This window comes from Eptatretus burgeri, chromosome 14 (assembly GCF_056783735.1).
Source record: "Eptatretus burgeri isolate ZD-2024b chromosome 14, Ebu_testis_v1, whole genome shotgun sequence".
NCBI lineage: Eukaryota > Metazoa > Chordata > Myxini > Myxiniformes > Myxinidae > Eptatretus > Eptatretus burgeri.
Genome location: NC_140974.1, coordinates 1,472,126 through 1,499,707, shown reverse-complemented (window position 1 = coordinate 1,499,707; position 27,582 = coordinate 1,472,126). Strand labels below are relative to the sequence as shown.

Genomic DNA, 27,582 nt, shown 5'->3' with positions numbered 1-27,582 from the left:
CCTATTAAGGAGATGGCTAAAAATATTCAGCATCATAACAAAGCATTCTTTAAGTATATCAGGGGTAAAGAACAGGTTAGGCCAAGTGTGGGCCCATTGAGGAATAGCACCGGGAGAGTGGTTAATGAGGAAAGTGAGATGGTAGGCTTATTAAACAGGTATTTTGCTTCAACTTTTACACAAGAACAGTCAGGAGAATTGTCAATAGCTGAGAGTATCTATCAAGGAGGTGAGGAAAGGCTTTTACAGAAGATCCAGGTTGGAGTGGAGGAAGTAAAGGAACAGCGAGGTAATCTAAGAGTTGATAAGGCTCTGGGGTCCAGATAATATGCACCCAAGAATATTGATGGAGGTGGCTGAGCAGGTAAGCGAGATGTTAACGGGTATTTTCAATAGCTCACTGGAGTCAGGACAGGTACCGGAGGATTGAAGAGTCACAAATGTAACACCATTATTTGAGAAAGGATCCAGAGAAGAATTGGGAAACTATAGACCTGTTAGTTTGACTTCAGTTGTGGGGAAGATGTTGGAGACATTAATTAAGGACCAGATGAGGAACCATTTAAATAAATACAAACAAATTAAAGGTAGTCAGCATGGGTTTACCAAAGGAATTTCCTGTTTAACAAATCTTTGAGTTCTATGAAGCAGTGTCTGATTGGGTGGATGAGGGAAAGGCAGTGGACAGAGTATATCTCGACTTTAAGAAGGTATTTGATGAGGTACCACATCGGGGGTTGTTAGCCAAGGTGAGGGCTTGTGGAGTGGCTGGTCAGGCAGCAAATGGGATTGCAAACTGGCTAAGTGGTAGGAAGCAAAGAATGGCTGTGAGTGGGAGGATGTACATGTAAGTAGCAGGGTACCTCAGGGATCAGTTACTTGGACCATTACTATTCAGTATTTACATCAACGATTTGGATAATGGGGTAAAAAGTTGGATTTGTAATTTGCAGATGACACAAAGCTTGGAGGTAAGGTGGATAGCAGAGGGGGTGGTGAACAGATACAAGAGAGTATTGATACTTGTATAGATTGGCAGATGGAATTTAACCTGAGCAAATGTAAGGTGTTGGGGATGGGAAAGAACAATGAAAATAGAGATTACAGGATGTAAGGGGTAATTTTGGAGCGTGTCACACAGGAGAAGGATCTGGGGGTGGTAATAGATACGGGAGGTACAATGCTAGGCAGCTCAAGGTGGAGCAAATAGGGTTTAAGGTTGTATTCAGAGGGGGATCAATTATAAATCAAAAGAGGTGGTGTTAACATTGTACAGGAATTTAGTGATGGCCATATCTAGAATGTTGTGTGCAGTTCTGGTCACCACAACTCAGGAAGGCCATAGATACCATAGAGAGGGTTCAGCGCAGGCTGACTCGATTGATTCTGGGCCTAGCTAGACTCAGCTATGAGGAGTGACTGAATGAAACAGGGCTTTATACACTAGAAAGGAGGTGGTTACAAGGAGATATGATGGAGATGTTTAAGATAATGAAAGGAAGAAATAAAATAAGTGCAGATGAATTATTCAACAGAATGCACAGTGATAGGACCAAGGGCCACAGCTTGAGAGTAAAGAAGAGGAGAGTTAGACGGTAGTAAGGTAGGACGGTAGTAAGACTTTTACTCAGAGTGGTTAATCCATGGAATGGTCTCCCTGGAAAGGTAGTGGCAGCAAAAACAGTAGATAAGTTTAAATTAGAATCAGACAGGTACCTGGAAGTTATGGAGATCGAGGGGTGTGGGAATGTTGGCAGGACTTTTAGGAATCTTGATCATTGATGGGTGATTGTGTGCATGTGTACAGAGTGTTGCTGGTGGGAGTCTTGTCAAGGGGTGTTATGCTGTTAGTCTTCACCCATGTCCCCTCCCATGGATAGAAAGAAAAAATAAACCAATGTCACCCGCAGGGTGACCCGTATCTTGCCAAAAGGTGACCACGTGTGACTTCTTTAAGGTCACACTGAGGTGAACAGAACTGCTATCCACCAGGAGCGACTCCTTGAGGAATATCTGCCTACGAGAGATGCCGATGAGAATTGTTCTGCAGAGTAACCATGAAAAATATGCTTTTTCCTCATAACGTCACCAAATGACGTCATAATGTCTCAAGCTTGACATATCTAGAAAGCACTCATCGAGGTGTTCAATTTGAGGTACTACACGATACGGTTCCTAAAACTTGAAAATTTGACTTTGGGGTCAAATATGTTTGACCTTAGGCGCAAACCATGAAGGTCAAGGCCAATCGCCACCAAAAATTAATCAGCTGAGCGCCAGACCATGAACTATATTCCCATGAAGTTTGAAGACGATCCGATCAAAATTACTCAAAAAATAAGGGTTTCGTCGACTCCCCTGATTTGCGACAGTGACCTTGACCTTTGACCTTGACCTTCAAAATTTTGTGCACTGAAAGGGACCTCTATAGGCCTCTGATATGCGAAGTTACAAAAATTTCCAATGATAACTGTGCTCTGCAGAATTTTTTATACGTGATTACAGACAAACAAACAAACAAACAAAAAAAAACATACAAGCTGACTTACATATCTTGCAAAAACTTCGTTTTGGCAAGATAACAATGCAAAAAAACTGCAGGAAAAAAAAAACATCTTGCATTTTATTTGTTTTGATCTAATGTTGATAAATTGGACTGGTGTTGATGTGGTGTCGGCATGATGGGCCGAATGGCCTCTACCTGCATCCAATTAACCTCCGCCATCGAAGATGGATGGAGGTTACTATTTTCACCCCTGTCTGTTTGTTACTTACGAAATCTAAAGATTTCATGTGGAGATTTCATGAAATTCATGTGGAGAAATGGAGTATTTTTGCTTCGGTCAACGTTACGAGTTCGTTTTAACTTCGATTTTAATTTTGTCTTCGGTTTTTGCGATCGCTTCGGACGCTTAACACTCGGTTGTCGAAATTCTGGTAAAAATCGGATGTTTTGGAGACGTTTTAAGATTGCATAAAAAATATTTCACTCGCCGCATCACGGCTCGTCATGGTGCAGCACGCTCGAGCAGAGGCGTCGTTGAGTCACGTAAAGGTTTTGCGTGTGCGCACTGACGGTGTTTTCGATAAACATGGTGTTTAAAAGCCATTTTTTATCCCAATAAAGGTTATCGTCGCATGCCTGACTCGCTAAGCCGTCGGATTATGTAAAGATTGTTGGTGGATGGCCGAATATTATGGTTTTGTGACTTTGATAAAATAATATTAAATATTTGCGTGGAGAAATGGAGATTTTTGCTTCGGTCGACGTTACGATTTTTGATGGTTTGGTACAGAATCATCGTAGAAACTTCTGGTTTGCGTCACTATCTTCTCGAGAAACAGCTTTTATTAGACAAGGACAGAGGGCAAGTTGACTATTTCGTAAGTACCAGTCTATGACTGCTTGTTTGCTTGTTTGTTTGTTTGTTTGTTTGTGAACAGTATTATGGAAAAACTCCTGGACGGATTTCGACGAAACTTGGTGGGGGGATTAGGTATGGTCAAAGGATCATGCCATTAGATTTTGGACTTGGTCCAAAGTCCAATATGGCCGCGATGGCGGCCATTTTGAAAAAATATTTGAATTTTTGTTTTTGCATTTCTACATGTTTTAAGTTATTTCCAACAAAAAAAAAAGAAATTTGTTAGAGGAAAAAAAAAAATTGCAACTTTTTTTTTCAAAAAAATTTCGATTTGAAAAATATTTGAATTTTTTTTGCATTTCTACATGTTTTAAGTGATTTCCACCCCCCCCCCCCAAAAAAAAAAAATTTGTTGGTGAAAAAAAGATTTCGATTTTTTTTTTTTTTTGGCATTTCTACATGCACGTCAATCTGGTTTAGTTTATTCAATCGTGGTTCAGTAGAGTCTGATCCGTTTTGACCTACAATAAATACGATATCAAGTTCACTTAAGTGACCCAGCAGTATTGGCGGCGGAGGTTTTGCACTCTACCGAGTGTTCCCTCTCTAGTTTTCTTGTGTATTCCTTGTGTTTCCCTCTGTCTTTGCCTTTGGCACTGCTGTTGGTATTATCCCCCTCTCTCTGCTGTCAGGCCAGATTAGATCTGTGACTTGCTACAGGTATCATGATCATTGTGGGTGGTTACACCGACTGTTGGTCTTGGTCGCTCTGATGGTTACCATTCCCAAGGGGTTGTTGTAGCTGTGTCCAATAAGCTGACTCCGATGATAATTGAGGTAACACCGGTCAACGAGCGTATTATGACACTAAGGATTCGTCACTCCTTAGGTGTCATTTCCCTGGTCTCTCTTTTTGCTCCGACTGAGGCGAGTGATCTCACTGTGAAGGAGGCATTCCACGCCACGCTCGAGTCTGTGGTTGATCAGTTTTGTGGATCAGTGACAAGATACACTTCCAGTCTTGGGGGATTTCAATGCATCGACTGGAACTGATAGGGATGGTTATGAGACGTGTGTTGGTCCCCATGGGTCTGGAACTGTGAACCAGATTAACAGTAGGTTCCTTGACTTTGCAAGAAGTCATGGACTTTGGGTGGCCGGTTCATGGTTTCAGCACCCACAAGCTCATCGCTGGACTTGGTATTCCAACGCTGGCAGTGTGGCAAAGGAGATTGAACATGTCTTCGTTGATGGTCGCTGGAGGATGATCCAGAACTGCAGGGTCTACCGGAGTGCTCAGTTCCTCAATACTGACCACCGGCTTGTTGTAGCAAGTCTGAAGTTGCATCTTAAATCCAGGAGAATGGTACCATCCCAGCCTATGCTGGATGTTGGCAAGCTCAAGGATGAGAGGGTAGCTGAGGAGTTTGCGAATAAGCTGAGTGGAGATTTGGGGGGTCTGGGTGCTTTGGGAAATCCTGAAGAGTTCTGGAGTGCCTTCAAGACCACCGTCCTTGATGTTGCCAGTGGATGTCTTGGAACTCACCGTCGGACAAAGAATAATTTTGTCTCAAGGGACACTGGATACCATTGACTCGAGTCGCAGGGCCAGGCTGAATGGCAGATTGGAGCTGTTCAGGGAGCTGAGGCGTAAAACTGTGCATGCGCTCAGGTTGGACAAGGAGGCTGATCTGCGAGGAATCTGTGAGGGAGTGGAGCATCACCTGTGGTCAAGGGATTCTCGTCCTGCTTACAGGGGAATTCGTGCATTGCGTTCATCCAAGCCCATCCCTCGGTGTACTGCAGTTAAAGCAGAGGGTGGTAGGCTCTTGACAGAGGAGTCCGAAGTGAAGGTCTGCTGGGCCGGTTACTTTGAGCGGTTGTACCAGACTGATCCACCAACTGTCGAGTTGGACGTCAGGTGTGTTACAATCCCTGTTGCTGATCCTCCAATCAACTGTGGTCCACCTTCGCTTGTGGAAACACAGGCTGCAATGAACTCGTTGAAATGGTGTAAAGCTCCAGGGATCTGTGGCATCCATGCTGAACTTATCAAGGCTGGTGGAAATGCTTGACTCATGTCGTTGCATGCAGTTCTGTGCTCTGCCTGGAACGCAGGCATCATCCCAACTGACTGGAAGAGGGGCCTTGTTGTCCCTCTCTGAAAAGTGAAGGGTGATCGCCAAGACTGCAACAACTACCGAGTGGTGACACTGCTCTCAGTGCCGGGCAAGGTCTTTGCTCGGATAATTCTTGATAGGGTTCGCCACGATCTGCTTGAGCACCAGCGTCCAGAGCAGTCAGGCTTTACACCAAAGAGGTCAACGATTGACCATATCCTTACTCTTCGGGTCCTCACCGAGCGCAGACGAGAGTTTCGGCAGGGGCTGCTTGCAGCCTATGTTGATCTCTGTAAAGCGTTCGATTCAGAGAATCGGGATGCCCTCTGGAGGATTCTTGGTCTTCGAGGGGTGCCACCAAAACTGATCGATCTGATGTCTGAACTCTACTCTGGTACTGAGAGTTCTGTGAGATGCGGTGGTACCATCTCTGACTTATTTCCTGTTGTTACTGGAGTTCGTCAGGTGTGTGTGCTGGCCCCCACACTTTTCAGCACTTGTATGGACTGGATTCCAGGGAGGATGTCGGAGAGATCAAGCTGCGGTGCATCGTTTGGGAATGTCAAGGTCTCTGACCTTGATTTCGCAGATGATGCAGTCATCTTTGCGGAGACTTTCGATATCCTTTTGTGGGCCCTCGACGAATTGAATGAGGAGTCGGAGCCGCTGGGATTACGGGTTTCCTGGGTCAAAACTAAGATCCAGGCTTCCAATGACATCTTGGATGCTTCTATCCTGTCTGTGCCTGTTTGTGTTGAGGAGGTTGAGGTCGTGGAGAGATTCACTTTCCTTGGCAGTGATATTCATGCCTCTGCTGGCTGTGTGAGTCAGAGGTCAATAGATGTCTGGGTCAGGCCTGGGGAGTCATGGATTCACTGGATCATTGGGTGTGGCACTGCCGGTACCTGTGCGGGAGAACGAAAGTCCGAGTCTTCAGGTCCTTGTTGCTTCCAGTCTTGCTCTATGGATGCTCGACTTGGACTCTGACCAAGGATCTGAGACGGAGTCTTAATTCCTTTGGTCCCAGGTCTCTTCGAAGAATCCTTGGCTATCGCTGGTCAGACTTTGTGTCGAACGAGCAGTTGCTGAGAGAAACTCACATGAGATTTGTTACCTGCATAGTCCGTGAGCATCAGCTGCGGCTGTATGGACATGTGGCTTGTTTTCCTGACGCTGATCTCGCTCACCAGATTATCTCAGCGAGGGAGTCTTGTGAGTGGAGAAGGCCAATGGGCCGACCATGTGCTTCGTGGTTGCAACAGGTTGATTGGCATCTTAAGGAGATGGGGATGGGCCAGGCATCTGCCTGGTGGATGGCCAGACGGAGGCCCCTGGAGTACCGGCGGAAAGTGGACGCAGCGACGCGCTGCTCTGGCGCATGCTCCCATACCTGACCTGACCTGACCTCTCTGCTGTGTATTTTGTCCTGTTGCATCCTGATCCATTCAGTGTACTCATACTAGCTCTTCAACAAGTCTCAATTTTGTATCCAAAAAATTGTAATTTATCGACAGGGTGTCTGGATTAATTTCATATCTACACACACACACACATATATATATATATATATATATATATATATATATATATATATATATATATATATATATTTATATATTTATATATATATATATATATATATATATATATATATATATATATATATATATATATATATATATATATATATATATATATATATATATATATATATATATATATATATATATATATATATATATATATATATATATATATATATATATATATATATATATATATTTATATATATTTATATATATATATATATATATATATATATATATATATACATATATATTTGCATATGTATATGTAAATACCTCTTGTTTGTTGGCTGTGTGAGGTGAGGACTTCTCATTGCAGAGGGACATGTGTCATGTGTGCAACTCGGCCGATTATGATCTATTTGGCCTGTTTGTTCCAGCCGTGGTAGAGTTGTGGACTGTGGAGCCTGGAAAAAAAGATGTACATTTATTTTTTGCTCACCTGGAATGTCGTTCCAGGGAGCTTATTGGATGGCGCGTTGTTCATCTGTCAATATCTCTGTCCGTCTGTCCTTCCATTCACAAACACTTGCAAATTCTTCTCTGAAACTCCACACATGATTTCGATGAAACTTGACCACAAGTTCCGGTTCCGGTTTTGGAGCGGCGAGAGGTCTCCTTCGGGGCTCCCTGCTGACGTTCTCAAAGTTAAGTTTCCGGTTGTTATTTGTCCCGTTTTAACTGTTTAATTTTCTCACCTACATGTTACTGTGTTTTCCTAGTTCGGTTTTGTTTCAAAAATCGTGCTATTTTGTGAGTAATTTTGTCGACGTTCTTACCTGGTGTTTGAGGCCTAGGCCTAAGCTTGAGGCCTACCGGTTCCACTCGGTGTTCGATCGTTTTTTTTTTTGTTTGTTTGTTTTTTTCTCCCCATTACCTTCAATTTCTATCCTCCCCATTACCTTCAATTTTCATCCTCCCCACTTTCCAAACATCCCCCATTCTCCCAACTAATCTCTTTCTTATCTCAAAAAAAAAATATATATATATATATATATACCCAACAACAACAACAACACGCTCACCTTCTCCCGATTCTGCTTCTTCTTCTTCCTCCTAACTTCCTCCTCGTCTTCTTCCTCGATTTTTTTTTTTTTTTTTTTTTACACTTCCATGACCTAATCTGTTGAACTCTCTCATACATTAATATTAACAACAAAAACGATCTTATAATGCTTCATCTTCCTCTCTCACACATGTGGTACTCTTTACTGCTTCACAATGCACTACTCCTGCTATTTTAACAGACTGCTCTCATTTCGACCTCTCCTTCATTCCTTGCCGAAAAAATCCAACTATTACAGCGCTTCTTCTCTCCATTCTCTGAATTCGCCTTCATTGCATCCATCAAGAATTGTGTTAAATCGCATCTCTGACCTAAAACTTTCAAAAACCACAGTTTGCCATGGATGCTCGCTTTCCATCAACCATTCTTTTTTTCCAACTTCAGTGCCAACTCACCCCCCTCACCCCTCACTTTCACTCTCAAAGAAACCATCCCACTCTTCTCCCTCCAAGCCTCCCTCTCACCTCTCTCAAAAATTCCCCCCTCACCTTTCTCCCACCTTTCATCCCCCTCACTCTTCCTTCTCTAAGTTGCCCCCCCCTCTCATCCACCAACCTGCCTCCCTCCACTGCCCTCTCACCTCCATCTCTTCACTCCACCTCCTCAAATCCTCAACTGCCTTCTTTCTTGTCTCTTGTCCCCCTCACCCCCAGCACCACAGAGCCTTTTCTCCTCCTCATTCGGCCCCCTCCCCTCGCTATTCTGCAATACCCCACACTCTTTCAGCAACCCTCCTTACCTCCCCCCCTCATCCCTTGTCCTACCCTCCCCCTCCCCCTCCACCTCCTGCACCCAAAGCCTCCTCCCCTACCTCTTCATTAAAAGTGTGGACCTCAAATATCCGGGGCCTTCGCTCAAACCTTTCAGATCTTTCCATACAGGTTGCCACTGACAAACCAGACATTATCTGCCTAACAGAAACTTTCCTCTCCCAAGACGAGTCTGACTCCCAAGTATCTCTCCCGGGTTACTTCCTCTTACGGTATGACAGACCTGAGCCTCGTCCTGGTGGAGGTGTTGCTCTCTTCATCAAAGACTCTATTCCTCACTCTCCATGCACTGCTCTCACTCCCCCACACCCCCAGGAATACCTCTGGCTTCGGCTTCCCCTCCACTCCCACCTCATGTTTATATGTGTACTGTACCGTCCACTGAACAGTGATGACTCCATCTACACCTCACTATCCGAAAACATGGACCATCTTCTATCTTCTCATCCAAACTCTCTCTTCCTCTTATGTGGTGACTTCAATTGTCATCACGCCAGTTGGCTAGGTGTGGGTACCTCTCTCACCTGCCATGGCACCTCAGCAAAAGCTTTCTGCTACTCATTAGGACTGACTCAATCGGTCAACTTCCCGACCCGGATCTCAACCAATGGTACTCCATCTCTTCTGGATCTGATTTTGACAAATTTCCCTGACAATATCTGCTGCTCTTACTCCGCTCCAATTGGTTCTTCTGACCACGTCCTTGTCAAAGTGTACATCTCTCTGGCTGTTGTCAGAGAACCACCTCACCGCCGTCGAGTCTGGCATTTCACTCAAGCCGACTGGCAGGGTCTCGGAGCAGCCATCAAACTTACAGACTGGTCTCCTATCACTACTTTCTCCAACATCAATTCATCCTGGGAATTCTTTCAAAGAAACTTGCTCTCCCTCATGCACAGATTTATCCCCTCTCGTGTTCAGTTGTCTTACCCTTCCTCCCGCCCTTGGTTTACTGAAGCTTGTGGCGAGGCAGTTGTCCTGAAACAACTTGCCTTTGCCTCATGGAAAGCAAACCCAACTGAGGGCAATCTCAGTTCTTTCCACAAAGCTCGGAACAAGTGTGTATCTACCCTCAGGAGAGCCAGAAAACAACATCTTTCTCATCTCAAGTCTGAACTCTCAAACGTCTCTCCCTCCTCAAAACCCTGGTGGCGTTTAATCAAATCTGTTTCTGGTGTATGTTCCCCCTCCATCCCCTCCCTTACCTCAAATGGCCGCACTGCTGATTCCACACGTGATAAAGCTGAATGTCTAAACTCGGTGTTTGCAGCTAAATCTTGTGTCCTAAACCCATCACTATCTCTACCCACTTTACCCAGTCGCACCCAACTGTCCCTGGACTCTGTATCCTTTTCTCCTGACAAGGTGGAGAGCTTGCTTTCAAACCTCGACTCAGATTCTGCAACCGGTCCAGACGGCATCAGCCCACGTGTCCTCAAAGCCTGCTCTTCTGCTCTTGCTCACCCTCTCTCTGTTCTATTCACCCTCTCATTTGCCCAAGGTCATCTGCCATCTGCTTGGAAATCTGCTAACATCACTGCCCTGCATAAAAAAGGTGCAAAAATAGATCCCTGTAACTACAGACCAATCAGCCTTCTCCCAATCATCAGCAAGGTGATGGAATCCATCATCGCTTCAGACATGAAATCCTTCCTCTTCTCCAATGGCTTGATTTCCAATCATCACTTTGGTTTCAGACCAGGTCACTCTACCCTGGATATGCTGCTTCTGCTCTCCCATCAATGGATGGAGGTCCTCAATGCCAGACAGGAAATCCGAGCCGTATCCCTGGACATATCACGTGCTTTTGACACAGTCTGGCACCCTGCCCTACTCGCCAAATTCTCTTCCCATGGTATTCAAGGCCATCTCCACTCATGGCTCGCAGACTTCCTCTCCTGTCGCAGTCAACGTGTGGCCCTAAATGGAGTTCTTTCATCCCCTCTTCCTGTGCAGGCTGGAGTTCCTCAAGGTCGCGTTCTGGGCCCTGTTCTTTTTCTGGTTTTCATCAATGATCTCTCGGACTCTCTGGAAAATCCTCTATTTCTCTTTGTTCACGACTCCACCCTCTGCCGTACCATCTGTCATCCCTCAGACCAGCAAGCAGCAGCTTCTCCGCTCACTGCAGATCTGGATAAAATCACAAACTGGTCCAACACATGGAACATGTCTTTCAATCCAGACAAATCTCACACTCTCACTATGTCTCTTCGAAAGGACCGTTTACAAAACCCCCCCATCCACTTTCTCAACAATCCTCTGGAAGAAGTCTTTTCTTTCAAGCTTCTGGGTCTCACTATCTGCCATGACCTTTCCTGGGAAAGTCACATTTCCAACCTTGCCTCAAAAGCCAGTCGCCGACTGGGAATCCTCCGTTGTGCAAAGTCCTTCCTCGGCCCTCTTGAGCTCCTGACCACTTACAAAGCTTTTGTCCGTAGCCTGATGGAGCACTGCTCTCACCTCTGGGCTGGTGCTCCTGCCTCCCACCTTTCTCGGCTTCACGCTGTCGAAACCAGGGCATTTAAGATCATCGGCATCTCCCGCAATGAAGCTGAGTCTTTGGGCCTCTCACTCAATCACCGCAGGTTGGTCGGTGGTCTTTCTGTCTTCTTCCGACTCCTCTCCAGCCTTGCCCCCCCCTGCTCTCTCTGCGATTTGTCCCCACCACATTTCCACAGGGCGCTCAAGGTCTGCCAACAACCCCCTTCTGGTAAAACTACCAAAATCAAGAATCGCTGCTCATCTTCACTCCTTCATTCCTCTTTTTTCCCGCCTTTGGAATAAACTTCCTCACTCTATAATTTCCCATTCTTCCCTCCAGGCTTTCAAAACAGCTGTTCACCACCACCTCTTATCTTCCCCCATCCAAATCCTCGATCTTTTCTACCCCCGATAATCCACCCAAGCCCACTTCCTTCAATTCTCCTGCTTTCCTTCCTGAAAGTCCCTGTAATGTCCATCTTCTCTTCGCCATGTTCCCCGTCCCATCCCCATCCCTCTCCTTTCCACAGTCCACCTGATGTGTCTGTTCCCCACTGTTTTGTCCCTTCCACTCCTGCCCCTCTTGTCTCATGCCTCCTTGCTGTGAGTTGTGTGTTTGCTCTCATACGAGCCTCGACCAAGGTATTAAAAAAAAATAAAAAAAATAAATAAAACCTTCATCACCCAGTTGTGTTCATAGCATTAAGTTAAAAAATCCTTCCGTATTTACTTTCTCCTCCTTTACATATTTTGTGGGTAATCCACGCCGACCAGTGTTTCCCTGGTTTTCTTTTCCAGCTGCTAACAGGTGATCACCCAGGGATGTTGCCCCTATTTTTATCAGGGCCGCCCAATGGGTGGGACGGCCCAGAGGAAAACTCCTCCCAATAGGACAAAGAGAACTCTGTCTACGGGAGAGGACCAACAGGAGTCGACCAGAGAAAACGAAGAGAGGCTCAGGTAAGAACCAGGAGAGGCTTTTCTGAAAATAAAAGGACAGAGAGGAGGAAGCTTCGTGTGACATCAACCCAAGCTGTGGAGGGAGAAGACGGAGGGCGTGGAGGAAGAAGTGTGTTCACAGCATTAAATTTAATCCCGCTCACCAGATTCTCTCAGTGAGGGAGTCTCGTGAGTGGAGGAGGCCAATGGGCTGACCATGTGCATCCATGCTGAACTTCTTGCAAGGCTCCACCGGGCGTGGAGGAAGAAGACGGAGGGCGTGGAGGAAGAAGGCGGAGGGCCTGGAGGCAGAAGGCAGAGGTCTTCGAGGAAGAAGACAGAGGTCAGATCAGAAGGCCTTGGTCTAAAAAGACGAAGGGGACCATGGATCCTAGTTGAGCAGCTACTCTTTGTGGTTGGGTCACTTGATCGTGCTTTGGCTTTCTTCATCTTTGGTGCTCTCCATTGCTGGCCCTGCTCGTTAATGGCTCTCATCTCCATCTTGGTCTCTAAAACGGGCTGCATCGAGTCCTACATCCACCCTGCACATCGTAGACAAAGGAAAGTCCCGCCTGCATTATTATCTTGTATGAGTGTGATCTGCAGTGCCTTGTGGGTTAGCATTTGAGCTTCTATTCCTCCTCCTTGTGTATAAGTTTGCATTTCCCCATTCCCGTCTTTGTGTCTTTTGACTCTCTTGGTTTGTTCCGTTTATTTCAGCATCTTGTTGACTCTCTTCCCTGTACTTTGCTCAACAAAATATATCCTTTGAAGGTAATAAAGCGTGTTTCAGCCATCCACTTTCCCTGTGTGTTTGCCGTCGATTTTGGCTCATTTGGACGATCTTAGGCAACGCTAAAGTGGTTATCTAACCATAACCCTAACGGCAATTATTGAACGCAGTGCAGTAAAAGACCATTTCAACTATCCCTCGGGACAAAAGGTCCCGGCTCTGAGGAATTTCTTGTTAACGGATACTTGGACGTGACAATATATGTGGCATAGCGCAACTCCCATTGTTAATGGGTTTTGCAAGTCGTACTAAAGTATACCAATTCTGGGAGAATTAACCCAGCTGGCTGGACATATGATGCCGGTCTGATTCCTTTTTTACGAGAAACACGAGCTCCCTCCAGGAACAATCTGGGGGTGGGGGTGGTGGGGAAACTTATCTTGTGCCGTAGCCGCTAATACTTCCCGTCTCTAGCAGGGATTAGTAAACCACTTGCACTGTACCATATGTACAGGCAAAATTCATCTCCCTCCTTGCGGGGGCAGGGGTGGGGGGGGAGGGTTGCCCATAGCCTGACCCTGGTTACTCTTAGCACATATGCAAAATTTTGTGGAGATTGGCCCAGCCGTGTGTTTGTCTATGATTTTGTACAAACTAAAGAGAAGTGACTTATTTAACATCGTATGATTATTTTGTTGCCCTTTGTGCATGAACTATCAAGAAGAGAAAATGTTTCCAATTTATCACCAAATGCTAATTGTACAGCCATGAATCCGAGGAAGACACCAACAGGTGCTTTATTTATTTTATAGAATACATCCCCTGCCTGAGTTTGGCGATGCTTATCAGCTTAGCTGACACTATGGTGTGGTTCAACGGGGTGGAAGATGGACTTATTTGACATGTGCTAATGGGAGGGTCATCCCAAAGTTCTGTATGGCTACATACTAGAATAGTACCATCGACGAACATTACAGATGTCATGTTGGTCCATAACATCATCTCCATCCTCTTCACTGCACTTTGTCCAACGGTCAAACAACTTTCCCACCTTAGCATATAAGCCTTTCTTATGAAGTGTCCTGAACGAGCTGGGCATGACTGTGTTCTGACATTTCAAGCAATAACCCTTCATCAGAGAAAAAGAGATGATGGGTTAATGCCCAAAACCTCAGCTTCTCCTTGCTTCCCATGGCAGTTCGCATATCTCAATCGATGTCCTGTTAATTCCATCCATCGGAGGAGTAAGCAGATTTTCTTTGCGGAATAATAGTCGATTAGTTTGATCATGGGGGAAGTGACACATTTGACAGAAGGAAATGTTGCCTGTTTGTTTGAAACGACCAAAATTGATGTTGAAGACCTGAGTGTGCTGTGTTCCATTTTACCAGGAGCAGGGAGCAGACATGCTGGCAGCAGCAGGTGTAGCCTCATGCATCTGCTTGCCATTGCTCAATACTTACAAGACCGATGGGGTCCTCACCACACCACAGCTTTCCTCAGCAGGCCCTGTAAGTCAATGTGCCTAAAATGGAGTCGTACGTATTATTTTGCAGGCAGAGATTGCTAAATTCCCCCACCTCCACGTTCCCCTCTCCTTTTTTCTGTGGACTGTACATTTTCTTCCCCACACCTTTCCCCAACCCCATCCAATGCTTTTCCAATTTTGTAATACAGTACTACTGAATCTTCAAAGGTTGCATTTTGTTGCCTCTCGTATGAGGAATTGAGAGAGGGCCGATCAAATGAACTTGAAATAAAACCTAACTTCCCTCGACCCATCCTTTAGTCGGACAAGTTTATTCTCCATCCTCCTGCAAATCGCTTAAGCTGCATGCAGTTTTGGACTTGCCTGTTTTGTGTTCCCATTGGAGCATGTAGCTTGTGATGCCGGGATCCAAGCTTCAAATCCCTTGATATTCGATGTTGATTTTTCCCCGAATGCACTTGTATTCCATCCAAAAATACGTGGACATCTCCTCATTTATTTGTACGAGCTCCTCCATGAGTCTTGGATCACAACAAACAAATAGAGAGAAAAGTGCTTTATTTGCTTTAATCAGAGCTCTGTTGCTTCTCTCATTGTAAGTGTAAATTTTGAGATTTTATTTGTTGTACCTGTGCATTTTATTTTGGGAAAGAGTTACATTTTCACAAGGCTCACTCAACACATATGCTGTGTTTGTTTTTGTCTCCAGGTGTGTGCTTCAACTTGTGTTAAGTGAAAATATATCACTAAGTGGTTATAGGGCTAACAGGATGGCCGAGAGGTACGCACACTCACCTCTAAGCTGTCCAGCCTGGGTTTGAATCCTGACCCAGCTATAAACTGTCATCCCGTGTTTCACAGGCAGGGCGATTCATCAATGTGTGTACCTAACAGCTCGTGTGTGTGTGTGTGTGTGTATATGTGTGTGTGTGTGTGTGTGTGTGTGTGTGTGTGTGTGTGTGTGTGTGTGTGTGTGTGTGTGTGTGTGTGTGTGTGTGTGTGTGCGTGTGCAGGCCAACCCGAGTTGGGAAAGCGTGTATCAATTGTCACTAGCATTGCTCGGCATGCTGCTCCGGAAGTTGCGTCATCGATTTTTGCCTCATGCATTTGATTTCCTGGGAGTCCATCAGGATCGAGTCTTACAGGTCGGACTAAATGCCTCCTTGCTGCATCCCAAGTTTTATAACGTTATTCGCCTGCCTCTCAATGTGCTCGTTTCAATAGCTTTTAAATATACATGTTTTCGCTAAAGTTAACACAGTGGTGCAACAATAAACCTTTTCATGAGACAGTTTAAGCACCGGTTTGGTATGGCTCGGTACTGTTGACCTATGCCCGGGGAAAAGGGGGTGTGATCATCACAAATATATAAACACTAGTTTCTACATATGAAGTCTAAGTGATCCTTTTGCTTCTCCACACTAGAACTCCCTCTCCTTCACCCACTTTCCCAATTTCTCATCCTCCTTCGATTCTCTGTCCCAGATCTCCTGTTAGTATATGCTGTATCTTCCTCATCTGTAAATCTGGAGAAATTCCATATCTGAATGAGCAACTCAAACAGATCTTCAACCAATATGTGACCTTTGAAATGATGTAATCCGCCACAGAATGCTCGGCACGTATGCGCAGAAAGCCCGAGCACCAGGGTTCTTCAGGGCAACCGAACGTATATTGTGCTTGGCAGATAAGGATTTCTACCTCAAATGACTCACAAAGCTTCTGAAAGAAGCTGAAAATACTTGGAAACATACCTGTGATAAAGGGTTGTGCCTCTGTGCAACTAAAGAGTTGGAGAACTTTGTGAACACACCCAAAAAGCTGATAGCTTGCAGCTCTCCATACTAAAAACTCCTGAGGATGTGGACTGGTGCAAGGCCCGAAAGTTTGTACAATGGCGTGTTCTCCCCAAGCCTTCGACCAACGCTGCCAGTGAGTGGACTTTGAAGCTTGCGGTGAACATGGCAGGCTTGGTGATTTATTTTATGGACGTCTGCTATTGGAAAGACGATGCCGTCATTCCCAACATTCAGGCAGACTTACCCAGAGGGAGACACCCCATCTAGTTTGGTTGTTTGTTAACACCGATTTGAAGGCCATATCTGGGGCTGCTGTTAAGGTGCTCATGTTAAGTTTAAAACATGAACAAAGTCGATGGCACGCCATCGCAAATCCCCACGCTTCCCACTTTCAGTAAAGTTAAAAGATGGCATAAAGTTCCACCAGGAATGACTTCATATCAAATTTTGTGGTTTTTTTTCAATTTGACCCCCTGTGACCTAAGTCCCCCACCACCTGGGGCATGAACCCAGGGGTTGAATCCAAAAAATCGTTATATATTTCATGCATCGCCCAATGTTGATTGCATATCGAAAGTTTCATTTTTAAATGTGCCCATAGCTGCATTTTTCAACCGTTTAAGAGGAGCTAGCATGATGGACAGGCAGACAGAAAGATAGACAGACGGACGTAGCTGATTACCATATCCCCCTGGCTTTTTTCAAAAAGTGTGGGGATAATGATGGTATTTTCAATGAATCTTGTTTTGGTGGAGGGCAGTGGGAGTGGGAGCTGTTTGGGCTGTGAAGACCATTAAAATATACATGGGTGGGGGGGGGGGGGAAGAGTGGGTGTTGTAATCAGCTCTGTCTCTATTGTCTGTCTCCGTCCGTCAAGCTATATCCTAAACGGTTGGGCAGAAATTCACCAAACATGCTCATTATGATCACCACACTGCACGAATGCGCAAGAGCAGTATGGATTTGGCCCCCTGGGGTCAAATACCACAAGATGCAATTACCGGTGCATTTTTAAACGTTTTGATGAAACTTTTTTTACTTGCAAACAACGTTGGGGACGCATGAAATATGTAATGATTTGTTTTTTTTATTTGACCACAGGTTCATGCCCAAGGACATGGGGTCACAGAGGTCAAATGGAAAACTAAAATGTTTATTCTAAATTTGATATTGGGTCATTACTGGTGAACTTTTTGCCATCTTTAACTTTGCGTTTTGTACGTTGAAAGCGTGAGGATTTGTGATGGCGCACCATCGACTTCGCTCTCGTTAGCGCACCTGGAACGTAGTTCCGGTGAGCTCATGGGATGGCACGTCGTCTGGCCCACCGGCCTTCCACAAATACTTGCAACTTCTCTGAAACCGCACATACAATTTTAATGAAACTTTACCCTGTATATATCAAAGTCTGATCATGGCATAAAAAATACCAGGCCCCAAGAGGGTCTACGGGGGTTGCCCCCCGAAATATGTATTTCTTCTCTGAAGCTACACACACAATTTTCATGAAACTTGCCCAAAACCTTCATCACCTGTGATGTACCAAAGTTTGTTCATGCTATTTAAATAACTGGATTTTTAGGGGGTTTATTGTGGGGAGGGAGGGTTGAATTAATACCAGGTGGGGTTAACTCTGCCTGTCATCCTTCCGAGGTTAGCAATATGAGTGCCAGCATGCTGGTATCCTGTGTCGGAGTGGCGACCTGTGCAGGGTTGTGTCCGATAGCCAAGGAGACTGTTTAAGCAGCATCAATGCTCTGCACAGAGTCCCAACGGATGGATTGATGGGGGTTTCCCCCTAAATAGGTATTTGCTATAACATTCGTTCATTGACCATTTTGCTGATTCCGTCCCATATTGACTTCCTCATCGGTCTCATTATTAAGCCAGGTGAGCGCCCAGGGGTATTGCCCCTATTTTATTTTATTTTTTACTATTCTCACTAATCTTGTACATCTGTTCATCTCAAGTCAATGTTTCGTACCATTCCATTCATCAGTGGATATCATTTGGCTCTCAACTGCTTTGCCTTTCCACGGCCCTTGATACTGGTTTCTAAAAATAATTTAATAACTTAATGAATTTGTTTACTGATGCAGCAACCCCACCCAAGGTTGAAATTCGTTTTTTTTCTCTTCTTTTTAAATAATAAATATTCTTCACGGATGAACCCCAACGTGAATGCATTGTCCATCATACATTGTGTTGCACAGTGTCTGAAAGCCGTTCGCTCTGCACCGTTCCCTCCGGCGCTCTCAGCTGCCTTAGTGGAGACTGAGCAAACCGTGGCGTTCCTCCAGCTCGTGTCTTGTTACTCACATGATTGGCGCTTCCACCTGCCGCAACTCCTATCCAGTGTTCAGGTACTGTTCTTCCTCAAATCGGTTCCATTTGCACTCTTGTGGAATCGTTGTTTTGAACTCAGTCGTGTGCGTTTGCTCTCCGATTTATTTTCCTTCACAACCAGATGAGTCTGTGTTACCTGTGCCAAACGTGCACTTCTCTACTACACCGCCCAGAACTTTTGCAGCACTACCTCCAGGTAATGATACAAACTCTTGTTTTTATCACTTTCTTCTCTTCATCTTTGTTCTTCACGGTGAGTGGATGTTATGATTTCATTCCATTCCCACCTCTCCTCCCACAGGCGCCAAGAAAAGGAGTGGTGTCAGCTGGGGGTTTGTACGTGGTTAGGGCTGCAGAGGGGAGAAGAGCAGGTGAACTGGAGAAGATGCGAGTCAGTGTCGGGTCAAGTAAGGAGAAGGAGCATGGTCGTGGCAGAGAAAGGGAACAAGCTGGAAGGCTGGGAAAAGAGTGTGAGCAAGATGCAAAAGGGCTTGCAAAAGTCCAGTCCAGCTTGGTCAGAGTCTTGGCCTGGTCTTTAGGGACCTTAAGATCCTTCAGTCCAGACATCTCCCAGCTGCTTCTTGATACGGTGAGGGCAGTGGCATTCAGTGGTGTTTTATTGCCCTCGCCAAAGGAGAGGGCATTGCATCTGGGTCCGTTTGTTTGCATGTCAGTTTGTCCACACAGAACATGAGTGTTTTCCTCCACAACCGCTTATCGGATTGAGACAAAGTTTTCACCATCGGGTCGACTACTCGTATAGAATGTTTTAATGAAAATTATGACGTCATACATCACGTATGCCTGGTGTTGGCTTCATGGTTAGGGTGGCGGGCTTGCGATACAAGCGTCCTGAGTTCAAATCCCGCTCAGCTGTTGAATTCATACCAGGTGGGGTTAACTCTGCCTGTCATCCTTCCGAGGTCGGCAAAATGAGTGCCAGCATGCTGGTATACTGTGTCGGAGTGGCGACCCGTCCAGGGTTGTGTCCAATAGCTAAGGAGACTGCTTAGGCAGCACCAACGCTTTGCACAGAGTATGGTCCCAATGGAGGGATGGATGGGTCACGTGGTGTGACAGCCATGTTGGAAAAATGTAAAAACTTTGGACATCTGTCTCGAAAACTGCACCAAGGAAAAAAATTGAAACTTGGCACATGGCAAGTACTCTTCGTGGGAATAAGTGATATATATATATATATATATATATATATATATATATATATATATATATATATATATATATATATATATATATATATAATGACATCATAGGTGCCTTCATTATGACATTGCATACGTAGAACGCTACATCCGATCAGTATGAAAATTTTTGAGGGTCATCTAGGGATAAATTGGGCCACAGAAACAAAAATTGATGTCATCTGTCACGTGATTCGGGGGCCTTTTTTTTCTTTTCTGTTTTTTTAACCTTCAAAAATCTTCTCTGAAGTGGCTGAACAGATCGAGGTGAAACTTTACATGTATGACTGCCGATACATGAGGAACGAAATGTTCACACTTATCACATCATAGGTCACCTGGTTTGGCAGTCATATTGGATTGACCTGAAAACGTATTAAAAAAAAAAATCTCCAGAACGGCTGGACAGATCGAGGAGAAACTTCACACAAATGTTCCCCAAGCCTTGGCGATACCAGTGTATTCACAAATAATTATTGATGTCACATGGTCTGGCAGCCATATTGGATTGAGCAAAAACCTTTTTTTAAAATTATTACTTGAACCGCTTCATCAATCGACATGAAACGTCACAATTATGATCTAGTAGTGGTGGGGAATACATGTTTTAACTTTCAACCTGATCGGACACATGGTGGAGCAGCCCGAATTATTTAATTTTTTGGATCTGGGTTTTTTTTCTTTGTTTATTTTTTTTTCTGATTATGGGCTCACTTGGCTGTGCCTGGATGAGTTTGAGGGTAGAAGAGTAGCAGCTGAAACTGGAATGCTGTCCAGGTTCCTCCTGATTACTCCAATGCAGGACTGTATCCATTTGATTTGAATTGAATTTATTTTAATCCCATTTTGAATTTATTTGAAGAATAATAAACGTCGTGGGTCAGGGTCAGGTGTCCGATCAAAGCGGGATGTCTTGGTACCCGGTCATCACTGCCAGCAGTTATAAAGTCTCAGTTCTAGTTATGTCTCTTATTAATTACATAACACACCAGTACACAAACACCACACAAAACAAGTCCTGCCGAGGATCTGAAATCTCTGATTGCTCTTTTTCTTGTTTTTCTTTGTATTTAAATTTCCCCCATTATATTATTAGAACCCATTGCAGTACTTGGACAACAATAAATGTATTTTGTTTTTAAAACATTACTTGAAGATATCAAATGATTAAACCGTAATATGTTACTTACATCATGTGTGTGTTTTTGTAGGCACTGGAGGTGTGGGAGTTTGAACTGCTGTTCACACTTACGTTGTCCTCTCCCCCATTTGAGAGGGATGGGGCACCCTCTTTAGGGACCTTGCTGACTGCGGTCAGCCTCGCACATTCCTTGCTCGCTGAGGTGCGTAATGGGTCATGGAAGGCAGGGGTGTATCGAGATGCAGGGACTGGATCAGGCTGGGGAAGTGCCACCCCTTGATGTGCGTGGGTTGATGGCCAAAGTTTAAACGTTTTGTTTGGGAATTGGTTAATAAGTGATGAGTCAGTAAGTGGGTCGCACCACAGTTAGGGCAGCCATGAATGAGACATGAGTCATGAGAGGACACGAGTCATGTGACCGGATTGAATGCAGTTTGCAATTTCTCATGAGCATCTTTTGCTTCTTTCATTCCCCAGGCCGATGGAAGGAGGGACAGTTCAGGCTCCAGTTATTCTATGAACATGGACCAACTCCGAGATTTGAAGTATGTGTGATGCAGACTCAACGTTGGACAGTGTCCTAAAGGAATTGATCATAAGTGCACTGTGCACCAATAATTTTGTTTGGTGTTTGCTATGAGTTTGATTCATTTATTTATGTAACTCATGCTGAGTGGAACTGTGCGTGTGCGTGTACGTGTGTCTCCGTGCACACAAGGCCGGTGCTGGGGTTCGTGGCTGAGGCTGGCCTTTGCTTGCTTGCCTCACAGGCCCTCCGAGTCTTCAAAGACCCCAGTTTCCCACTGCGGGACAAACAACGCCTTAAGCGGGAACTCGGAGCTGAGCTGGTGAGGTGCTCTGTTTTCTGGATCTCTTTGCTATATTTTAAGTTCGCCTTGTGCATCATCGGTTACACACTCTTTTTACTTTCCTACCACTCCAATCCTCCCAATAGGAATCCTTACAATCTAGTGCTTTACGTCAGGCACGAAGAGGAAGCCCAGTTTCTCCAGCAAAACAGTTCCAGTCATCGCCTTCCTCCACATCCCCTTCCCTGCCTTGTCCGTCCCCACTTAGCGAGTCACGGTTGGGCCGTCCTCTTAGCCTGCCCGGACCACAAGGTGTCCACGATTCGACATTCCCATTGCTGCTGAAGCTGCTCATCTGCCGAGTGTTGTGCTAAAAGAAGGCCGATTTGGAGTCGAGTGAGAGAGTCTGACTGTAATCTGAAATGACCTTGTTTTTTCTGAAGAAGGATTGTCTGCCTGGTTCAAAGCCAGGTTTGTGTTGAGATCGGTTTGTTTTCTTTTTCTTTTCTCGAGCCGGTATCAAACATTTGGAATTGAACTTCAGCCTTAACGTGTAATGTAAACTCGGTTTCCAATGTGGACCGGAAGCTGCCATACTCAGGACTGTATGTTGGAAGTGGCGCCATCATTTCTCACATTCATTCGACCAGACAGGACTGTGAGCGTATTCATCAATCCATATTTGTTTGAACTTTTGCAATTTAATCCTTTTTCTTATTTTTATTTTTGGGTGAGTGTTACAATGGCATGCCAATCTGGCAATAAAGTTCATATGACTCTTTTGACCTTCATTTTATTAAAGTAATATTGTGTGTTTTTCTTCCCCTCATTTTGGGGTGAGAAGGTGATGTTGAATGCTGAGAAGCTGTGATGGCTTCAAATGTTGAACCTTGGGATACCAAAAGTGAAATGTCAGAAGCTTCTACAGTATTCGGCCTGGAAGGTGGTTTTTGGTTTTTTTTTTTTTTTTCTTTTCCAACACTAAAAACGGGTGTTTAGGCTGGTGCATATGTTGAGCTGTTAGGGTATTGAGTGGGAGTGGTTCACATGTTGCTACAAGTTATCCTTCTGTTTTTTTCACTGAAAACAGCAAACAGAGCACCAGGCTTTCTGGTGTGTAAACTCAGAGGAGCTTGTACTTTTCTTCGTCAGGCCCTGGGTTGACCTGTTGAGTTGTCTCACTTGAACCCTTGGCTCACTATCCAAGGAACCGAGCTCGGTTCAAATCCCATCCCGACCATGTGTTTATCCGTTGCCTATTAGTAAATTCATGAGCGAAATCCAAATTCCCTGCATTATGTGCTGAGTTCTCAGATGGGAACCTGACCAATCATGTGCTCTTCAAATGTATACATTTTATCTTTGAAAATGTCTATCGATCGATTAATTAAGTGATTGTGATTATCGATGAGAAGTTATGATGACGTTAAACTGATATTTCAAAACACAAGCCCTTTACTCGATTCACATGAAGTCTTCTATCCGCACTGGGTGTGCTAAATTGAGAAAAGGACAGGAGACCGGAGGGTTGTGGGATTGTGTTTTCGAAGTAGTGATCGAAAACTCCTCCACAATTGTACATTTCATTGACATGACTCCTTTATGCTGTGCTCACCTCGGGATTTAAACAAAGGTAAACCGAAAGTGTCTACCTGAGGTGTGCTCCAATAGCAAGCAGCTTGCTATTGCTTTGCGATCCAGTCATTCCGTATCGGCCACCTTGCCAGCCACTCGGTGAACGCAGCAAGCGATTCAGAGTGGTGCTTCATTACATCAGCAAAAAACGGCTGCCGTAGTCGGGTTTGAAACAATACTTCAACCAATGAAATGTTCAGAGAAATTACTCCTTTTATATGTACTTGTGTTGTTATTAAAACGTGCATTTCATACTTTTCTCTACTACTAGTGGGCTCGTTGAACCGATGGACCAAATCTTCATTGGTCTTCACAGCCTTGGTCGCATACCTGCATGCCGTACTGCTTGAGTATTGACTTGCCTTTCACCCATCCCAGATGTGCTTGGGCCAGGGCAGAGATTATATACATTCCTTGTTGTTATTGCTAAATGATACTTTGTAACAGCATATATCAATACTAATAATAATCAATGTTATCATTGTTTTTGTTATTTATTTTGTAATTATAATGCTATGCTGTGGAAGGACCAACTAAGCTGCTCAAAACACCTGAACATGGTGTGTGTTTAAAAAGTGGAAACCCCTTACATCCTGTAATCTCTATTTTCATTGTTCTTTCCAATGCCCAACACCTTACACTTGCTCAGGTGAAACTCCATCTGCTAGTCTTCTGCCCAATCTGTGTAAGTATCAAAACTTTCCTGTATCTGTTCACTTCCTCTGGTGTCCACCTCACCTCCAAGCTTTGTGTCATCTGTAAATTTGTAAATTTGACTTCACCCCATTGTCCAAATCATTGATGTAAATTATCTTCTATAATATATAATGTGTGTGTGTGTCTGTCCATGACTCCAAAACCATGAAACCTTGCAGCCTGAATCTTTGCATGCATACTGAGGGAACTCCAAGGAAGTGCAAGAGTGAAAATTGTACGTTTGGGTTCATTAAAACATCCCTTTTGAAGATAATTAACGTCATTATTTAATTATATCCTTTATCAGGAGCATCCTCGGCCACCTCGCTCGGAATGGGGACTTATGGTTTCCTGGGTTACCTGGTTGGGGACTTGATTCCCATTTTATTTAGCCCGCTCAACAATGCCTGGAGGTGGAACAGGCAGCAACAGTTTATTAACATTAAAGCTTTCAAAATGTTTTGTCATTTTCCTCAGTGATATCATTGCATGCGTTAATGGGTATTAATTACCCCGACGTTTGACTCTGCCAATCGGAGGGTTTTTTAAGTTCAATTTAAATTCTGTTTTCACTTTTCGCAGTCGCTATGGTTGATTCACACTCGGTTGCATCAAGATTTGTGAAATTTGAATGTTTTGTATCCTCTGTCTGTGTGCAATGCATTGCACCGAGGGGAGGCTTCCATTGGCTTCCATCGCTTTTCATGCCGTCTCACGAGACTATCTTAAGTTCCATTCGATTTCTGTTTTCACTTTTGGGACCTTCTGGTGTAGCGACAGTCTTATCTACATTAAAGAGCAGGTTGCAGGTCACCAAACATGTTCTGAAAATTTATCAATATGATTATATGTGCATTAAATAGTTCGATGCAAACGATTGTGGTTGCTTAACTATTGGGAAAGTTAATGAAATTTAACTCCGAAGTTGTTATTTCTCGAGGTCGTTGAAAAAAAACAGCCGCATGCCCATATATGGATGGTGATGTCACGTTCTCCAAAACAAAGTGGCGCTCATTGAAGAAGTGTCCAGTTCAGTGGGCCGTTCTTTCGCTTATTTTGAGCTTGCAACTGTCTATATTATCCTTTTTTATTTTGAATTATTGTGGAACAAAGTTATTTGGATATTTGTACGTCATGCCTCGTACGTGTGTTGTCATGTTTGGCGAAAACGGGTAATCGCTCCCACCGATTCCCGAAAGAATCAAACATTCACCTGCAGTGGATAAGATTTGTACAAACAAAACGGGCGAATTTTTCCCCAAAGAAAAGGGTAAAGAGGACCCTTTGGATCGACTTGTCATGTGTGGTGACCATTTCACAGCTGAGGATTATGAAGGCAATGCAATGAATGAGCTCGGTTTCAAAACAAGTGTGACGCTGTGCTCACCATTCAGCCTTCTCCTCAGCTGGCTCCTGCTTCATCTTCTCATACTGTGTCACCTCTCAAGGATTGGGGCATTGTGTTTATGTATAAATGCACATAAGAAATCGATAAATTATTAGAATAGAGTAAGTCATCACTCTCCTGAAGTCCATACGTTGTAACCCGTAATGGTGAACGTGGCTGAGAATCTCTTCCCCATCGGCCACGCCATCATTACTTTCGCTGGGGTCAAGCTCAGCTGTCAGAAAGACTTCAACACCAAGGTTCCATTAGATTCGGGTCCATTATTGATTCATTATATTTCTGACTTGAGTGACTAGAGGGTCGATACCAGGCGTAGTGGCGTGCGCCTGTAATCCGACTGCTCGGAGACTTGGGTTGGAGGATCGCTTGAGGCCGGGAGCTCTGCACTGGGCCGTGCTATGAGAGGGTGTAGGGCAGCCCGGAATCATGGCGAAACCCAATCCTTATCCCTGTGTCGTAAGAGGCGACCAGGGTTGCGTCAGGAAGGGCATCCGGCGTAAAACCTGTGCCATATCAGTATGCGGATCATGTCGGATGATCCGCTGTGGCGATCCCTAACGGGAGCAGCCGAAAGAAGAAGAAAAAGAGTGACTCGAGGGTTGGTGGTGGTATGGCAGCTTAGCTGCTGGGGTAGCTATCATTTCTTGAAGCACGACTGTGTCGCTGATGCAGTGCCCTTCTACCAGTACACACACTGGAATTGGTACTCATTTTGCCGACCTCGGAAGGATGACAGGCTGAGTCAACCTCCTGGTGTATTAATTCAGCGGCCGACAGGGCTTGAACTCAGGACCTTCGGATCCCCGAGGATCCCAAGCCGCCACCCTAACCACTGAGCCAACACCCGGCTACGAGAGGTTTAAAAAAAATTATTATATCAAGTCACAGACGAATCAAACTTTACATTATTTTATGCATCGAACAAGAAAATGAAAATCTACAAATCAATCTGTCTGGTGGAGTCTGTCAGTGTGACCTGCCGGACAGTCAGTCCTGCCACTTGTACACGAAATAGGCCGTTTGCTGGCACTTGCAAGTGGCTCAAATTTATATGTCTCAGGGCCAGAAACTCCATAGTATAAATTCCCATCATCCTCCGACTCGTCCTCGCCAATATCGGAATGAAAACGCTCAATTTCATCGCCGCTGCAATCACTCTCTGATTCGCATCGCGCCATTGTTTACACGCTGTTTCCGAATGTTTACGAAGTTTTCGGAGAACGTGACGTCATAGCATCTTCGGTAACTTCCAGACTGCTTTTTCGATCACTGACAAAAGTTTTGCATTAAATGTTAATTTTAGCATATTTTGAGTTTCAAATGTAAGAAAATAAATACCCAACGATAATTAATGTGATTACAACCTTCGAATCACACGAAGTCATCAGCGACCCAAAACCTGCTCTTTAAGTGTTCAAGTCAAATTGATTGATTCTCTGGTAATCGGCTGCCCAAGTATCAACATCATTTAGTAATCAGCTTTCATTCAACGTTGGGGTCATTCATGGTATTCAGCTTGTTTGTCATTGTTTTTGGCCTGCTCAACACGAAACAGTGCCTTGACTTGCCACAGGCCCCAACTATAACACTAAACAGTGCCTTGACTTGCCACAGGCCCCAACTATAACACTAAATAGTGCCTTGACTTGCCACAGGCCCCAACTATAACACTAAACAGTGCCTTGACTTCCCACAGGCCCCAACTATAACACTAAACAGTGCCTTGACTTGCCACAGGCCGCAACGATAACACTAAACAGTGCCTTGACTTGCCACAGGCCCCAACTATAACACTAAACAGTGCCTTGACTTGCAACAGGCCCCAACTATAACACGAAACAGTGCCTTGACTTGCAACAGGCCCCAACTATAACACTAAACAGTGCCTTGACTTGCCACAGGCTCCAACTATAACACTAAACAGTGCCTTGACTTGCAACAGGCCCCAACTATAACACGAAACCGTGCCTTGACTTGCAACAGGCCCCAACTATAAC

The 27,582-nt window shown here is 44.6% G+C and overlaps 1 protein-coding gene across 2 annotated transcripts in view; it reads left to right on the top strand.

Moving 5' to 3' along the window:
* Window positions 1-22,637, top strand: part of NUP188 (nucleoporin 188) — a 117,637-nt gene extending 95,000 nt beyond the window's left edge. For both annotated transcript variants that reach the window (XM_085855651.1, XM_085855650.1), the window contains exons 37-45: window positions 14,452-14,571; window positions 15,563-15,694; window positions 18,562-18,711; window positions 18,816-18,890; window positions 18,996-19,283; window positions 21,108-21,239; window positions 21,515-21,582; window positions 21,756-21,885; window positions 21,993-22,637. In XM_085855651.1, the coding sequence (XP_085711777.1) occupies window positions 14,452-14,571; window positions 15,563-15,694; window positions 18,562-18,711; window positions 18,816-18,890; window positions 18,996-19,283; window positions 21,108-21,239; window positions 21,515-21,582; window positions 21,756-21,885; window positions 21,993-22,220 (1,323 nt within the window). In that variant the 3' untranslated portion in view covers window positions 22,221-22,637. The remainder of the gene's footprint in view (window positions 1-14,451; window positions 14,572-15,562; window positions 15,695-18,561; window positions 18,712-18,815; window positions 18,891-18,995; window positions 19,284-21,107; window positions 21,240-21,514; window positions 21,583-21,755; window positions 21,886-21,992) is intronic.
* Window positions 22,638-27,582: the final 4,945 nt, after the last annotated feature.